The sequence below is a fragment of the Lagenorhynchus albirostris genome, chromosome 2 (assembly GCF_949774975.1).
Source record: "Lagenorhynchus albirostris chromosome 2, mLagAlb1.1, whole genome shotgun sequence".
Lineage (NCBI taxonomy): Eukaryota > Metazoa > Chordata > Mammalia > Artiodactyla > Delphinidae > Lagenorhynchus > Lagenorhynchus albirostris.
In genome coordinates, this window is record NC_083096.1 from 34,581,738 (window position 1) to 34,599,869 (window position 18,132).

The 18,132-nt window shown below is 51.5% G+C and overlaps 1 protein-coding gene across 6 annotated transcripts in view; it reads right to left on the reverse strand.

The window, feature by feature from the left end:
- Nucleotides 1-814: 814 nt before the first annotated feature.
- The window catches only part of RAB7B (RAB7B, member RAS oncogene family), a 29,063-nt gene continuing 11,745 nt past the window's right edge, over nucleotides 815-18,132 (reverse strand). For all 6 annotated transcript variants that reach the window (XM_060129859.1, XM_060129851.1, XM_060129878.1 and 3 more), the window contains 2 exons: nucleotides 10,252-10,377; nucleotides 815-3,616 (listed from right to left, as the gene is read on the reverse strand). In XM_060129859.1, the coding sequence (XP_059985842.1) occupies nucleotides 3,536-3,616; nucleotides 10,252-10,377 (207 nt within the window). In that variant the 3' untranslated portion in view covers nucleotides 815-3,535. The remainder of the gene's footprint in view (nucleotides 3,617-10,251; nucleotides 10,378-18,132) is intronic.

The window sequence follows — 18,132 nt, forward strand, 5'->3', positions numbered from 1 at the left end:
GTGGAGGATTCACTGGTATGAGGAGGGCTCTTGGCAGTGTTTCTGTCCCCTCACTGCCAGCACCCCTTCACCTGGTTGTTTGTTTGCTCCCCTCCAAGCCTATGAGCTTAGTTACAATTTTTCTGTACTTCAGCAAGGGAAAACTACTGTCTGATCTTCTAAGCCCTTGCTCCCCCCACGCCCCCAACAGGCATGCACAGAGTGTCCTGGTACAGGCCGCTGCCCTCTACTGGAACTAAACTTCCGGCCTTGCCAGCACACACTGCAGAGGGAGCCTCCGGGTGCGCACGCAGCAGGGCTGGCCTCACGCAGGTCCACTGTCACAGCTGTGTCTGCCGTGCGCGGCAACTAGTTTTGGTGTTGTTGCCAGCGTGACTGCTTTGAGGCTGCCCTTGGACTGTGCGCTCCTGGGAACAGGACCCCATTGTGGGCACCTGCCACGGGCCTGACTGCGGCATCTGCCTGTGGCTGTGGATGCAGTGGGAGCCTCTGCTGAGCAAAGAGCAAATGCAGAAACAGCATTTCCCCAAATCCCCTTGGGCACTATGGCGCCCAGTAGGGCCCGGCCAGGTTTATTTGGCGAGAAGATCTGGGTTTGTTTTTCTCCAAGTCGCATGGGCGTGTGCTGCCCAGAGCCCTGGCCTGGATTCTCTTGATTATTCACTAGCAGCCTGGAGCTGCCCCTCGGAGGAGGGCTGTAGTGGGTAGAGGAGCAGCCTGGTTGGAGCAGTCTTGTTAATCTAGGTCCTCTTCTCTGAAAGAATGCTGAGGACAGGGCCCTGGGACAGGCTGCCCCCCCCCTGCCCCCGCCAGGCTCTAGTGGGCTCCCTTTGGCCGGGAGTTGCAGCCCCACATCCTGCCTCTTTCTGCGAATACCTGCCCCTACTGGCTGGGAACCGAGGGTCAGTCTCAGACTCAGGAGTGGGGGAGGGGTGTGGAGCGGCCCACAGTGTTTTGGCTCAGTTCCATTTGCCCTGGAGATTGGTCACCAGCATGTCCCCTAGTCTTGATAGGAGGGATGCCGTGGGCCTCAGGTCCCCACTCTCCACCCCGCATGTGAACATTCAGTCCTGGCTCCTGACTCTGGGGAAGATTCAAAATGCGTGGTTTGGGGCTGGTGTTGAATCTCCACGTGACTTTTGCAAAGACAGAACCTTTTATCTCCAAGCGGCCCAGGTGGGCCTGGCCAGGGCTCTGTCATTCCGGAGGGCACTGAAAACATAGTGCTTACTCAGGCGCAGTTTCCTGGGTGTGTGCCCCCTGCGCTCAGAAGGACCCCACGCTTGGTTTAATGATCCAGTGTCACCGTCTCCGAACTCCTCGTGACTTTTGGCCAAGGGGTGGGGCATTTTCATTTTGGGCCCTGCCAGTTACATCACTGTTCCTATTATACTCTTTGTTGTCTCTGTCTTCCCTTTTATTATCTTTTGAATTTTGAACTATGGGGATATTGAAAAAAAAAACTTTAAAAACTAAATACCACAAAAGATTAAAACGAAGAAAGACACACTTGTTATTTGTTGTGCACGTTCCTACGTCCATTGCAGCGCACGGGCTGCTGCATACACGCCCACGCACCACACGTCCAATCCACAGTCCGACAGACTCCTAGGAGAGCCTGTGTGATGTGCAGGGTGCCACCCGCATGAAGGACACAGAGACAAAAGTGTGCTCCAGGCCACCTGCTCCTATGTCAGGTCCATGCCGCTGCCCAGGACAAGCAATTCTTACTTCACAGCTGGGTGGGGAGAAGGGGTTCCCCAGACTTTCTTACTGACTCCCACCTCATATCTTCAGTGTCAGATGACACTTGGAAGTCATAGGCTAACATCCCCAGCTCTGCTGGGAGCTCAGGGAAGAATACTTCTGTGTAGACAGGAGACTTCTGTGGTGGGCATGGACGTGGTCATGGGAGACCCTGCGGGGTCATCTTGCCTATTCCCTTCAGCTTGGGCTCTATCTGTGTTGTTTATCGCCAGAAGAAAAAGAAGATTATGGCTGTAGAGATTGCAGGGACAGAGGCTCCATGGGCTTTCCAGGCCCCTCTTCTAGTATTTGTCACTGATGCAGATTTCTTGCCTGAATCACTGATGCTGCAGTTTTTGCTCGTCTCTCTGTAGGCTTAAGAAACTGGGATTTTCCTGCCCCACAAATCTCGAAGGGTTGAAAATGCCCAGAGCCCGAGAAGAAGCTGTGAGCATCTACACAGGAAAACTGCAGCTCTTCATGGGCCTGTGGAGCTTCCGCTTTCTGCTCTGCTGGAAGGAAAGGATCACTGCTGCCCTCTGTTGGTCAGTTGACAGAGACTCAAGGAGTCATCCAGAGGGCGGGGCCCCCTTTGCTTTTCTCTGGGACAGCAGCTTTGAGTCCTCAGGTAAATTCATCTTTTCACTGTTCCTGGAACGCAAGTTTGTCCTCGACCTGGGGCCTTGGCCCTTGCTGCAACCTCTCCTCAGAATGTTCTTTGTCGAGTTCAGGTGGCAGCCCCTTTCTCATTCTCTAGCCTTTGAGTCAATGTCACCTCCCCAGGGAAGCCTTCATGGACTACTTTGTCTGAAACAGCACCCAACCCCACCCCCTGTCCCTCTCTATCCCATTACCGTGTTTCACTTTGTTCAAGCACTTACCTGCTGTTTGAAAATACCTGTTTAAATTCTGTGTTTACTGCCTCTCTCCCTCGCCAGAATGTCGGATCCAGGAGAGCAAGGTTGGTTACATTTGTCACTGGACCTCAATGCATCGTACATAGTAGATACTCAAAAATACTTGTTGAAAGAATAGTAAATGTATCGCAACAAGAGCAACTGAGATTCAAGCAGAGGTTCTGGTCTTCAAAACCACACTGACGTGGGCAGGGCACATGCAACTCCCATTTGACAGATGAATAAGTTGAAGCTCAAAGAGAGTTATGGGAGTTGCCTGAGCACCAGCAGGGAGAAATGCACCAGTCCCCGGTGGGTTTTTCCTGCGCTCCCTCAGTCCTGCATTCTGGAGGGGACAAACAGGGGGTGTCCCAGGCCTGAACAGCTGCTGCCAGGGGTTGAGGTAGACCCTCACTCCCTGGCCCCGGTTACGAGGGACCCTGAGCTGCACCCTTGTCCAAAGCTGTGCTGTGGCTCTTGGGGGTGGTGGTGGATGGGCTGAGGAAGGCCAGTCCATAGGAGAATATAACAGGACTCCAGAGAGAGCGGCCTGTCTGCAGAGATGTGCGTTCTAGAGCAGGGGTGTGGCTGGGAAGGGAGTGTGGCAAGAAAGCTGGAGTCCGCGAGGGAATCGTGACTCTTCTGGGGTTTGGCTGTGACATCCGGAGTTTCATCCAGGCTCAAGGGCCCAGCCCCGGCCTCTCTACACTCAGCCTGAGGCAGGGCCGCCCTCTGGTTCTGGGTCCAGTGCAGATGTGAGGGATTCAGGGCTCTGGCCGCAGAGCCTGGACTGCCATCTGAGCTTGGGCGGGCAGTGGGGCTGGTGGGGGCCCAGGATGACCAGGCCCTGTGTGTGCTCTGTCCCTGGGTGTGCAGAGCGGGAGTCTGGAAGGTCAGCAGCAACTGCTCTTGGACTGGTCTTCTGGTGAGAGCTTGATGGAGTCTGTGAGGTAATTCTCCAAGACGCTTCGATACTGGAGAAGGAAAAGAGGAGTCAGCGTTCGCATCCTGGCAGGCAGAGCTCCACCTGCCCTCTATTTCTTTTTTTTTTTTTTCTTTTTTTTGCGGTATGCGGGCCTCTCACTGTTGTGGCCTCTCCCATTGTGGAGCACAGGCTCCGGACGCGCAGGCTCAGCGGCCATGGCTCACGGGCCCAGCCACTCCGCGGCATATGGGATCTTCCCGGACTGGGGCACGAACCCATGTCCCCTGCATCGGCAGGCGGACTCTCAACCACTGTGCCACCAGGGAAGCACTGCCCTCTATTTCTTAATGGCCGATGGTGGTCTGGCTTTCTGTTCCCCCACCTTGTGCAGTTGGGAAACTGAGGCCCGGGGGGGAGGAAGTCTTCCCCGCCCCCTCCTTCCTCACCTCCTCCTCCAGCTCCTTCCCAGGAGCACAGAGCAGGTGGGCGGCTGCATTAGAGGCCCAGGTCTCCTGACCTCCAATCAGGTCCCGTAGCTTGCCATTCTCCAGAGGGGACAACTGAGGTGACGTTTGCCCTCAGGCAGAGATAATGACGGCCCACTCCTCATTTCTGCAGGAAACCTCTCCCTGCAAACATCCCCACACCCCAACCTTCTCTCACCGTGCCCACCTCTCAACCTCCCACCATCCTCTGCACTTCCCATGTCCAGGGATCCCTCCCTAAAATAGACTCAATGTTTCTACTGGGGCTTTTTGCTTCCTTGCCCACCCTCCCAAAGTCTCCTGTCCCAACGAGGTCCAGAGAAAGCCCCTTCTCAGTCTAACAAGCCTCTCCCCACCCAGCTGGCCACTCCTCACCTATGACCCACCAGCTTGGTTCAAGGGTGAGGGCGTCCTTCCTCAAGGAGATGGGTTCTACACACTGAAGGGTCTCTTCTTCGAGGGATCACATCTCTTTCCTTGGCCAAGCCTCCCCCCAGTCTCTGAGCTCCCAGCATTCACGTTTTCCCTGCAGCTGGTGGTGTGTGTGTGAGGGTAAGTGGGTAAGTGGACACGCTGGTGCGGACCTGAGCTGGACAGAGCCCCCTGTGGGGCTGTCTGTCTCAAGTGCCCCTCAGAGGGGACAATTTCCAGAAGAGTGGTTGTGCCTTCACTGATTTTTTTCTCCTCCATGGCTCCTGGGCTCCGGCTATGGTGCCCAGCTGGCGAATGTCAACCAAACTCTTAGTGCCGGTGACTCTGGACCCCAGGAGGCTGTGTCAGACCTGCCTGTGGCACCCTCATGATGGTCACCCCCCAAGACACATGAGAAGGTCCCATGATGCCCCGTCACTCGCTGCCGCTGCCAGACAGCAAGCAGCAGGTTAGCCTGACAGCACAGAGCTCAGGGCACCGGGCCTGGGACCCAGCCCTTCTTCCCACTGTTTGCTTCTTTTTTTTTTTTCTTTTTCTTTTTTGCTGTATGCGGGCCTCTCACTGTTGTGACCTATCCCATTGTGGAGCACAGGCAAAGGACGCGCAGGCTCAGCGGTCATGGCTCACGGGCCCAGCCGCTCCGCGGCACATGGGGATCTTCCTGGACCGGGCCACGAACCTGCGTCCCCTGCATCGGCAGGTAGACTCTCAACCACTGCGCCACCAGGGAAGCCCTTTGCTTCTTGAAGAACCCAAATTTCTCACCCGCTCCCTGGTAGGGTGTCCGGGCCAGCAGAGCACCAGCTACCCTTCCTTAGTCATCCGGGATGATGGGCCTTGAGTAGCCCTCAGCAAATTCTTTGGAGCTATTAGAATTTTATTTGTTATATATATATATATATATATATATTTTTTTTTTTTTTTTTTTTTTTTTTTTCATTAGGAAAGATTAGTGCTGGGGAGTCAGGGGCAGTGTCTCCAAATGAAAGCCTGTCCCTCTGGGGATGTCTCCACACCCCAGTTCCATCTTCCCCTCTGCTGGGGAGGATCCTAGCCCACTGCTGGCAGAGCCGGCCCAGCGCACCACAGGCCTTCCCCAGCCCCTCACCCTGAAAGAGCAGAGTCCTCCCCTGAGTTTCCTGAGGCTCCTTCCCCCAGGACTGCCCAGGTCTGCTGTGCGGGCTCGGGGCTGCACCGCCCGGGACGCCATCCAGTCCTCCAGCTGGCCCCATCTGCAGGGCCCACTCACTCCACTGACACTCTGAGCCTCACAGGGAGAGATGAGGGGGAGTAGAGCATTGCTGTTTAAGTCCCTTTTTAAGCTGACTGATCCACTTCTCCCAGAAAGACAGGCTTTTGAAAAGATTCTCTTTTTTTGTGTGTTTTCCTGGTCCCCCTCTCACCATAAACATCCAAGAGACCTTGCCTGGGATCAGGAACTCTCCTCGCTGGGTCTTTTGGACCCAGGGGGCAGGGCCTGTTGATTCATCACCCTGAGTATGCCTCACCCTCACGTCCACAGAAGGCCCAGCTGGGATCATGAACAGAACCTGTGCCTTGTCCTCGAGGCCAGCCTTTGGGAGGGAGTGTCTAAGCTGAGGGCTTTCTGAGCTGCTTTGCACTTTATTCGAGGAACAAACAATGCTGCCTTTGAAGGTGTGAGAAACGCCCTCGTTCATTACACACCAGCAAAGCCTGGGGTCTTCATGCCAGCTCTCTTCACCAATAAGAGTCACATCCTCCCCAGGTCCATGTCAGCCCTGAGCTCTTCCCATTTATGACATCATTTCACTCGATAATGGCATCATCTCCCTCCTCAGGTTTCCTGCAAACCTTCCAAGTCACTGGCAGTCCATTATTAGATTTCCTGTGTAATTCTTTTCTCCAGACCCCAGTCATCTTAGCAAGTATGTGCATGTCTAACTGTAAAGTAACACCATAGGGTCCTAATGCATCATTTCAGTGGGGATGTGACTGTGGGAGTCTGCCCCTCCAAGCCTGGTCACCTCATAGCCCTGACTCTAGATCCTACATCCTGAGGACCTCATAAAAGTCCTATAATTTCACTAAGCTTACCTGCCTGTCAGCCTGCTTCCCTCCCGGATGTGGCAAGTTTGTCTTTCTCTAATTAATCCAAAAGGAACCGGCCTCCATGCTGCAGCTCACGTCGGGCCCCAGCAGGGATGGTATTGCCAAGTTGGTAAGAGCAAAATCCCTTCATCCCAAATCCCCCAAAGCAGGTGGGTGTCCCTTCTTTGATTATGAGGGCATACTTAGTCATATTTTGGAATAACTAAATACCCTAATCCTTGAAAGTGGCCAGATTGGGAAACTAAAGTAACTAGCTACCTTCTCTCCTTTCAAAATGTAAACCGAGTACCTCTTCTGGCACTCTACCTGTAAGCTGCTCTTTCCATCCAGAGCCCACTGCAGAACTCAGACATTCCAAGGAACCTCAAGGAACCCCAAATGCCATGTGCTCCATTGCCTCCTCCTCGTGTGACACTTTTGCTTTCCCCTCTCTTTTCTATCTTGGTCTATAGCATCACTAATCAATCATCCCTCCGTTTGCCAAGCTAGAAACCTCGGTATCAACCTCAACAGCTCCTGATTCCTTCTCTCCTACATTTGATCATCATCAATCCCTGATGGTTCTCCCTCCAAAGTCTCTTTAATCTACCCCGTCCTTGCCGTCTTCATCCTCTCATGCCTGGACCTTTCTGAATCACCCATCAAGCGCATCCTCCCTGCAGCATGAAACTTCCCTGCTGAAAGCCCTTAGCCATAGCTTTCATTTAAAAATAGCTACCTTTTATTTAATGCCTTCTCTGTGCTACCATATTATTTTATTTAGCCCTGGCAACAGCCCCATGAGGAAGATACTATTACTTGTACTTTAAAGGGAAGGAAGTGATGGCTTAGGGGAGGCTGTATGACTTGTCAGGGACACAGTGAGTAAGAGGTAGAGCCAGGAAATAAGCCAGACCCACCCGGCTTCAGAGCCCAGCTCTTCCTACCCCAGGCTGCGGCTCCCTCCTTATTCTAGCAGCACCTCTCACGTCTTCCTCTCCAAATACTCTGGGCTGGTGTGAATGAGCACATGACCTCCCTGGGAAGGAGGGGAGAGCTACTTGTAGGAAATGTCCTTGAAAACTCCTGTTTGATTTTAAAGTATAGATTTGGAAACTCCAGTTTCACCTTAAAAATCCGTGTGAGTTTTTACATTCAGTGCTCCAGTAATTATGTTTATTTTAGGGTGAAATGTTTCCCTTCCGGATTTCTGAATAATAGAGACATTGCTGGAAGATACGCCCTGCTGGCCTCCAGGTCCGTACTGGGCCCCTGTGTGCCCTGGGAGTCTGGTAGCGGATCTAGAGGTCATGGGCCTACAGCATGAAGTCCAAGGTCTGGTTGGGGCTCACCAGGCCTTCATGGTCTGGTGCTGTTGGCCTTGAGAGCCCCATCGCTCACCTCGGCCCAGCGGCCCCACTTTCCTCCATGCCACGGTTCTTCCTCTTACAGACGGAGCCCACAGTGGTCCCTCACGTGAGCCCTGTGGACTCACGCCTGGGCCTTTGCCACGCCCTTCTCTCTGCCCTTCTGCGGCTCTTGCTTGTGCTTTCAACGGCCTACCATCATATGCAAACTCCATATGACCTTTCAACCTCCAACTCACACGTCACCTCTCTGGGCAGGCATTCTTGCCCACCCTCGCCACCAGCACCTCTGAGTCACCTCGATGCCTTGGCCGTGTCCCCTCCCCGCCCCAGCCCATGGCACCTACCTCACTCCATGACAGTCTATCTGTTTTCTTTTTCTTTTGTAAATCTGTATGTTCTGTCTTTTCCATTGTGGCCTATTACAGGATATTGACTACAGTTCCCTGTGCCATACAATAGGACCTTGGTGTTTCTCCATTCTATATATACGAGTTTGCATCTGCTAGTCCCAAACTCCCAATCCTTCCCTCCCCTCCCCCCCTCCCCCTTGGCAACCGCAAGCCTGTTCTCTCTGCATGACCTCCGGTTTTGGACGCCTTACTCCTTTACCTGACCGTGGGGCCACTGAGGTCCACATCTCCAGCCCTAGCCTGACAACTCAAGAACGTTTATGGGATGGAATTATTTCCATCTTATGAGGAAATTGAGGCTCAGAGAAGTCATATGTCTTGCCCAGGGGTCCACTTGAAAGCATGAGGGCGGGATCAAACCCAGGTCAGTCTGACTGCGGGTATCACACCCGTGACCGCCAAACTTCTCATCGGTAAATTTCCCCCATCATTGTGAGGGACTGACATGGGGTCGCCAATCCATTCTTTTGCCAAGTAAGGACAATGGAAAAGAAAAACCAGCAGACAAACTACCATCCACTCACATCACTGTGTCATAAAAGTGACACAGCAGGAAGGACATAGTTTCAAGAATGAAGGACACTCCTTCTCCAGAAAGGACAGTTGCTAACTACACACAGACACTGGCTGTGGGCTGAGGGAGCTTCCCCGTGACCGAGCACCTGGCGATCACTGCACTGTGTTTGTGGAGGATCACTGATCACGTATCACGCTATGAGGTCAAACAGCATCCCTCACCTTCCAGGGGACGGCATGAGCAGGCACACCTGTGTCACCGACTGTGTGATAGAGCAGCACTTCTTGACCATGTGCTAGAGATAGACACCCCTCTTCTTCCTTTTAACATGACACAGTGAGGGCTGGGGGCGGGAGGGGAAGCATGAATAATAGCACACGGGGGCAAACTCTGAGATGCAGGCAACGGGGGGTAAGGGTGGCAAGCTCGAGCCCTCTGCCTGGGCAGCTGCTAGAGGTGGCTGCTGGCCCTCTCCGTTGTGGACAACCCACAGGGCAGGGCCAGGCAGACCCGTGACAGCAGGCCCTTCCACAGAGGGGAGCCCTCCGACTGCCCATCCTCATTCGCTCCTTTCCTCAATTCAGAGTCACTGCCGTGATGAGCTTCTCCCCACTTCCAAGAAGCCCACCTTGATTGCATATGGCAGAATAATGAAACGTGCTGAGCCCCTCCCTGTGCAAATCTCTCACGGACCCTCTTCAGAGTTTCTGAACTCTATATCAGAATGGCATTAAAACCCTGCTAATACTTCCAGGTGACCTCCCATCTTCCTCTTCTTCTCTCCCCTGCAGTGTGGGCTGTGTGTCCCTCCTCTGGGGCCCCATCACCAGTCCTTGCCCACCATACAGTGCCTGCACTGCAGCCACTCCTGTGCCGATCTGTCTCCCTTATGAGAGCAAGGGACCCCGGAGCCCTGGACGGGACCTGACACACGTGACATACTCAACACATGCTTGTTGAGAGACTGCACCAAGTGGTCTACATCTATCCATCATTTTGATTGGAGGATGTCAGCAACTCCCGCAGGCTTCCTTATTCCACTTGGACCAATACTTGGCACCTTGGGGCTTCTCTCCCATCAGTGAGGACTGAACTAGAGCATTACTTCTCAAACTCTTACTAAATTAGAGTCTCCAGGGGTGAGGTATCGAGCTGTATTTTTTAGAAACTCCACAAATGGTAACCAGCCGGATTGAGGGACCACTGATGATGGATTCTAAGGAAGCTTGATGCCTCTGGGATTCTGTGGTTCCAGAATTGGAATACTGTTGAGCCCATTCAACGGCTGATTAATTAAGATGATGAGCAGTCCTGTCCCACCCTCGTCCCTCCCAATATATACTTTTCTGGACGCTCCTGAGTTGCCCCATCCTAGGGGGCAGCTGGCAGCTGCCACTCACCCTTGACAGAGCCCGACTGGCCAGCATCTCGAAGGCTTGTACCACATTGATGTCATTCTTGGCACTGACTTCAAAATAGGGAATATCCTTCTCTTTACACCAGTCTTGGGCTACCTCCTGTGGCACCTGCATGAGAGGAAGAAATGATCACTGTTCCTGTGTCCACATCTCCACCATCCCCACCATGACTATCACCATCATCACAGTCCCACCTTCCCCACCACCACTCTCATTTATTGAGAACCTTCCATGGGTCTGTAAGTTTACAGGTGTTATTATTTTTAAAATTAATTAGTTAATTAATTTATTTTTGGCTGCGTTGGGTCTTCGTTGCTGTGCGCAGGCTTCTCTCTAGTTGCAGCGAATGGGGGCTACTCTTCGTTGCGGTGTGTGGGCTTCTCACTGCGGTGGCTTCTCTCGTTGTGGAGGGCGGGCTCTAGGCACATGGGCTTCAGTAGTTGCGGCTCGCGGGCTCAGTAGTTGTGGTGCATGGGCTTAGTTGCTCCGCGGCATGTGGGATCTTCCTGGACCAGGGCTCGAGCCCGTGTCCCCTGCATTGGCAGGCGGCTTCTTAACCACTGCGCCACCAGGGAAGCCCCACGTGTTATTTTTTAACATAAGCCAATGAAGTAGCTATTGTTAGCTCCATTTTACACATGAGGAGTCCGAGGACTGGAGTGTGTGGGGCTGAGCAGGGTTTGAATACAGGCTTGGAAGAATCAGAGCCCTCTGAACTATGCCATCTTCTTAAGGCCTACACTAGGAGCTGCTTCCTGCCACTGACTCCTTCCTCAGTCCCTTCAAAGGGAGGTGGACATAACAGGCACTAGCCAGGGAGGGAGGACTTCCTTCTCTTGAGCTGGCTGACCAGGCCCACGCTGCTGGGCAGAGACTCAGGTCCCTGTTAACTCTTCTTCCTCAGGGTAGAGTCTTTGGAACAGTTGATAAGCTCCCACTCTGGGCCAGATACCAGGTTAGACATCTGATCATATTAACTCACTTAATCCTCTAACAACCTTGTGAAATGGGTCTTTTTAGCTTCACTTTATAGATAAGAACACTGAGCCTCAGAGAGGTTCAGCAGCTTGCCTCAGATCACACAGCTAAGGAAGGCAGAACTTGGATCCAGCCACAGCTCAGTGGTCCCATGGCATCTGCACTGCCCTCTTCAGGGCACTGCACAAGAATTGTGCTGCTGGTCTGTCTCTCCCACCGGACTGCAGGTTTCTTGAACTCAGGGTCAGGACTTTTAGCTCTTGGCCTGGCACCATGAACCACTCAGTACAGGCTGAATGAATACGGCTCCACCCAAATGCAAACGCCAATCACAGTTTGAGGATGTTAGATTGGAGAATGCTTTGGCAGCCAGGGGTTACTTCCAAAGACATTGGTTCCTGAGTTTAGTCTAATCAATTATTTTGGGGAAGAGGGAATGACCATATATTGATATTTGCTGTGCCTGATACTTTCTAACCATTATTTCACTTTAAGGGAGCCAAGGTTTTTCTCATGGGGAAAGAATCATTCTGCCACTTTCCTTGAACCCAGGGCAGCCAGGGGGAGATCTGAGACTGTTCCTTGTTACATTGTCTCCTGCAGGTTCTGGAAAGTCTAGCTTACTGGGATTCAAGGAACCATCACCGTCCCCCATCTCTTTGGCCCTTGCTGTCCTGGCCTCAGGAGTGGCAGCAGGCCCCAGGGACTCATGGCTGTCTTTCACAAAGCCTCTGTTGTCCAGTGGCATTGCTCTGGTATTGTGAGGCTCGCTTCCTAAGACTGCAGGGTAGAAACTGGGGTAGCTAAGCAGCCTGCCCTTTGGGGAGCCCAGATGACACCTCTGGTCCCCCACGCTCAGTCTCCCTGGAGCTGCTGCACTTCAGCAGAGCAGGGAGAGAGTCCAGGCCATGGTCTTGGCCTCTGATCTCTAAGGTCCTCCTGCCTTTGGGGCGAGGGGCCCCCGAACTGGCCACAACTGCTCTGTTCTGTGGAGCATAGATGTCCTTGATCTGGTGAACAACCAAGAAGCCTAACAGATCGGGGAAAATCCTGAACTATGTGGATGAAGAATCAAGGATGGCCAAGTTGCTGATTATTATTGTCCTTACTAGTAACACACAAATAAATAATCATTAGAAATTAACATGTTATAATAATACCTTGATGGCATCTTTGGAATCCCAAAGGTTTTGCATCTTTTAAAGTTCTTTAAAAGACCTTAGGGTGGGCTTCCCTGGTGGTGCAGTGGTTAAGAATCCAACTGCCAATGCAGGGGACACGGGTTCAAGCCCTGGTCCAGGAAGATCCCACGTACTGTGGAGTAACTAAGCCTGTGCGCCACAACTACTAAAGCCAGTGTGCCTAGAGCCCGTGCTCCGCAACAAGAGGAGACATGGCAATGAGAAGCCCGTGCACAGCAACAAAGAGTAGCCCCCGCTCGCCACGACTAGAGAAAGGCCACACGCAGCAATGAAGAGCCAATGCAGCCAAAAATAAATTTAAAGAAAGAAAGAAAAGGAAAAAAAGTTTAAAAAAAAGACTTTAGGGCAAGGACTGGACTTACCCTTCTTATTGCTCCCCCTTCTTTATATCCTACTGCCACCAGCTAATGAGCATTTTTCTGGGCACATCGTTGGTGCTCAGGAGTTGCAGTAAAAATGGAAGTAAATTGCAATGAAGTCAAGTGTCTCTGCTTCTCCAAGAGGCAGGGGGATTCTTCATATGCTATGGCATGAGAAGCTGAAGCCCAGACTGGTGCCCAAGGTCACCCAGAGACAAAGCTAGGAAGACAAGCCCACACCTACAGCCCGATGATCTCTCTGTCCCTTCTCAACCACTGACAGTGACTGGGCCTGCCCAGAGTCCGGTTATGACAGATGTTTTCTCTCATTTCTCCCCGATCATTCTCTGTCTGGTTTTTATGGAGTGATTAAATACACACTCTAGAATATCAGTTGAGATTGTGCTGCAAATTAACATTCCTTTTATATCCCTCACCTCTCCCACTCAACCTCAGAATGTCGCCCTGGGAAGAAAATGACCCACACAGCACTTTTCCCTTCCAATTCTAGTTACAGCTTCATGATTTTTAAAATCATCTTGTCTTCCTTTATTTATAAAATAACAGCTATTTATAATTTAGGCTCTGACTGTGGAAATAAACTCAGGATGTCAGCCGTGGGGACATGGGAAGTATGAAAATTTTGAAAGTGTTACTTCCATTGATTTTGTTTTGGCTGACAATACACTACTTTTTTTTTTTTTTTTTTTTGGTACGTGGGCCTCTCACTGTTGTGGCCTCTCCCGTTGCGGAGCACAGGCTCCAGATGCGCAGGCTCAGCGGCCATGGCTCTCGGGCCCAGCTGTTCCGCGGCATGTGGGATCTTCCCAGACCGGGGCTCGAACCCACGTCCCCTGCATCGGCAGGCGGACTCTCAACTACTGCGCCACCAGGGAAGCCCCTATTTATTATTTTTTCCTTTTTTCTTTTTTTTAACCTCTTTATTGGGGTATAATGCTTTACACTGGTGTGTTAGTTTCTGCTTTATAACAAAGTGAATCAGCTCTACATATACATATATCCCCATACTTCATATGCATTTAAAATGATCAATTGTGTGTGTTAAGATTAGTGTACCGATACATCTTAAACCAATCAAAAATAACAAAGAAAACATAATCCCAGTGTTATGAATCAGCAGTAAGTTAGAAACTGCCTGAGTGTAGAGCAAAGAATTCACGTCCTAGTGAATAAATTCCTTGCAGCATAGATGCTAGCAGAACTGTTCTTTCCAATAAAGTAATTTTTTTTCACTTTTACCTTGTGTAGAAGGTGTAGGGGTTTTAAGAAAAATCTAAGTCAGTAATTTCTTTAAAATTATCCTGGTGAGGTATTGATTGATTGATTGTGGTAAAATATACATAAACATAAAATTTACCATTTTAACTATATTTAAGTGTACAGTTCAGTGACATTAGTACATTCACATCTTTGTGTAACCATCACCACTGCTCATTTCCACAGCTTTTTCATCATCCCATATCTAGCATATATGTTTTAAATATTCATTTTCATTTTGTTAAGTAGGAAGAGCTTCCCGATCTTCCCAGCCCACACCTTGGAGATATTAAATTAAGGAGGGTAACAGTCACTTCCATGTATTAAGATTGCCACGTGCTTTGTAGGCATCATTGCCTATAATCCTCAAACAACCTCATGAAATCTGAGTCTGGTCTCTATTTCACAAAGAAGCTGGAACTGGCCAAGGACACACACGAATTTGAGCATGAATTTGAGCCCAGAGAAGGTGCCCCTTCCGGTGGCCCTCAGCTCTTATCCACTCAACCCTGTGCAAGCGGGGAGCGTCTCCAGCCTGGATCTCCAAGCCCAGGGTGTGCCTCTCAGTGACTGGTGGTGTCCCCTGCTGGGTCTGTGCCGTTTGAGGACGGCCGCTTCCCAGCCTCACCTCTAGCTCCACGATCCTGGGTCTCTGGACTGAAGTCCCTCTGCTCTCCCCACTTCCAGTTCCTCCTCTCCACTTCCCTGTGCTCATTTCATGGCTGCGAGCACTTCCTTACCTCTGTTCCTCCTGCCTCTCTTCAAGCCCTTCCCTTGTCACCCTCTCCAGTGTGGGTTATTTCCACACCCTACTCAGTACAGACCCCAGAGACCGGGATGGGCTTGCCTGGGTCTTTGCTGCTTCTTTCAAACTTTTATTCTTCCTCTCTCTGCAGAATAAAGCTCATCCCCCTGCAGCTGGGATTGGACCCCCTCTACCCCTCTGAGTCGTCACCTATGCCTCCCATCCTGCCAGGTACCCCCTGGTTCACTGAACACTTGCGATCTCGTGAAGCTTCCTCTGCATGCAGCCCCCAACGCTCACGAGGGCCTCACACTTCCTTCCCCTGTAGCCCGTCTTCACCTTCTCTCCACTCAGCCTCTCCTTCCCAGGCCCAGACCCAGGGCCTCCATTGTCTGGTCTCCTTTCCCCTCCCTCCTTCTGCCCTGCTCCTCAACCTCTGACAGCCTCCTGGTTCTTCAGCCTCTTCTTGTCTCTCCTCTTTCCTCCATGGGTTCTCAGTGAGTCCCCTTGCAGCTCTGTTCTTCAGCTACTCTTGTCTGGAAAGACCTTCCATCAGGTCCCTGGCTTTTACCCCATGTACCACTGTTGAAGAAAAACACAACATAGACTCCACTTCAAACTCCTGGTCTCCCGAGCCCTTGGTGTCGCCCATCAGCTCTGGTCTTTGTCCCTGACTAGCCCCTTCACCCGTTGCTCTGCCCATCAGCTCTGGTCTTTGTCCCTGACTAGCCCCTTCACCCGTTGCTCTGCCCATCAGCTCTGGTCTTTGTCCCTGACTAGCCCCTTCACCCGTTGCTCTGCCCATCAGCTCTGGTCTTTCTTTGTCCCTGACTAGCCCCTTCACCCGTTGCTCTGCCCATCAGCTCTGGTCTTTGTCCCTGACTAGCCCCTTCACCCGTTGCTCTGCCCATCAGCTCTGGTCTTTGTCCCTGACTAGCCCCTTCACCCGTTGCTCTGCCCATCAGCTCTGGTCTTTGTCCCTGACTAGCCCCTTCACCCGTTGCTCTGCCCATCAGCTCTGGTCTTTGTCCCTGACTAGCCCCTTCACCCGTTGCTCTGCCCATCAGCTCTGGTCTTTGTCCCTGACTAGCCCCTTCACCCGTTGCTCTGCCCATCAGCTCTGGTCTTTGTCCCTGACTAGCCCCTTCACCCGTTGCTCTGCCCATCAGCTCTGGTCTTTGTCCCTGACTAGCCCCTTCACCCGTTGCTCTGCCCATCAGCTCTGGTCTTTGTCCCTGACTAGCCCCTTCACCCGTTGCTCTGCCCATCAGCTCTGGTCTTTGTCCCTGACTAGCCCCTTCACCCGTTGCTCTGCCCATCAGCTCTGGTCTTTGTCCCTGACTAGCCCCTTCACCCGTTGCTCTGCCCATCAGCTCTGGTCTTTGTCCCTGACTAGCCCCTTCACCCGTTGCTCTGCCCATCAGCTCTGGTCTTTGTCCCTGACTAGCCCCTTCACCCGTTGCTCTGCCCATCAGCTCTGGTCTTTGTCCCTGACTAGCCCCTTCACCCGTTGCTCTGCCCATCAGCTCTGGTCTTTGTCCCTGACTAGCCCCTTCACCCGTTGCTCTGCAGAGCGACTGGCACAACTTCACCATGATTCTGGAGACTCCTCCTGGGCTCCCTTCTCAACAGAAGATGGTGCCTCTTATTTCACTGAGGAAACGTCGGGCTCTCAGTCTTGAACTCCCTCGACTGCCCACCCCACGACTGGCAGGTATATGAAGCAAGATGTGAAATGGAAGCTTTGGCAGAGACACTACAGTGTGATCGATGCCAGGTATCAAGTTGGTTGGGAGACAGACCACCCCTGGGACCGTGCACATTTCCAAATGTTCATGACCAAGAATCTGCTAGACGACTCTAACACCCCCGGCATGGAATAAAAGGATTGAAAAGGAGGTTAGAAAGGATTTTTTTTAGAGGGGGAGAGTTGTGTTGGGGGGACACCCCTCCCAAGAGGGAGACCATGTAAGGCCTCACCTCTGGCCAAAAGAGGCCACTTGGAAAGGTTAACATATGACCCCTGGAGCTTGGTGGCTACAGTGGATTGGTATCTGATTGCATCTGAGGGATTTAAGGCAAAAGGCAACAGGGCAGAGAGAGGACAGACTGCACTGAGAACGAACTACCCTTGGCCCTACAATGGAGCCAGAATGCATGGGTGTGCCTTATGAAAGAGAGGTGGGCTCCACAGAGAGCTAGCCAGCCTGGAGCTGTTGTAAACCCCATCAGGAAGAGTGTCTGCAGGAGGAAAGGACCCCATGGAGTGGAGGATGGCTCTTAAGCTCCTATATTAGGAGTTGAGGAAGAATATGCAAGACCCTTGTCAGGGGAGGTACAGTTAAATGTTCCCAGTGGAGGCTTCTTAGGACCCAAAGGAGTAATCCACCAAGAGACAAGTTGAAATACCTGTTAGGCCCAGAGAGCACAAACTATCTTAAGACAGTACCCGTCAAATAAGGGTGTTTTCGCTTCTCCTGACCTCTTATCCCTCTTTTTCCTTCATTCCTGAAGGGGTCTGAAACCAAAATTATCCTGAGAAGGGGAGGAAGTGTGGACACATAAAGTTGGCAATGAGATGCCCCTCCTAGACCACAGTGTTCTCACTTGCAGCTGGCCCCAGTGGAAAGAAGAGAGACCCCTTGGCTGTGAATGAACTTAGGACTTTGATTCTTATTTGAGATTGGATATTTGTAATTAGAGAACTGACACTAAATTTGCAACCTGAAGTTACCATAGAATTGATGACTTCTAGATTTCTATTTCCAGCACAGACTTCTCCTTTGACGTTTCATTCTTACGTGTTCTAAAGCCTACTGGTCATTCCCAATTAGTTGTTCTCCAAGCTCCTCCAACTCAGCGTGTCAGAACCAAACTCATCTCTCTCTCTGAACAAGAGGCTCTTCTTTATGGTGGTAATAGTTTAGTTGGAAGCACCACCGTCCATTCATCCACCCATCCACCCATCATTCCAAATGATGCCTCAGTTCTCCTATCACTTTTCTCCATTTGAACCCTTGTGAAAATGTGGTTCAAATATGAACCCCATTTATTTTCTCTATTTGAGACACTAAGACAACTTGTTCAGACGCTATTTTTGGTGTCCTTTGGGCTTTGTTTGGCACAAGAGCATCTTTTATAAATTGTCTACTTTTATTCTTTTCTCATTAGTAGGCAACGATGAACAGAGCTCTACTCAATGCCACTGCAGTGGTGAACACCTACATAAGTGTGGTCACCGCAGCCATGGAGCAAGCAGATCATTTGTCAAGTGGCTGGCCAGGTGATACAGAATATGCTT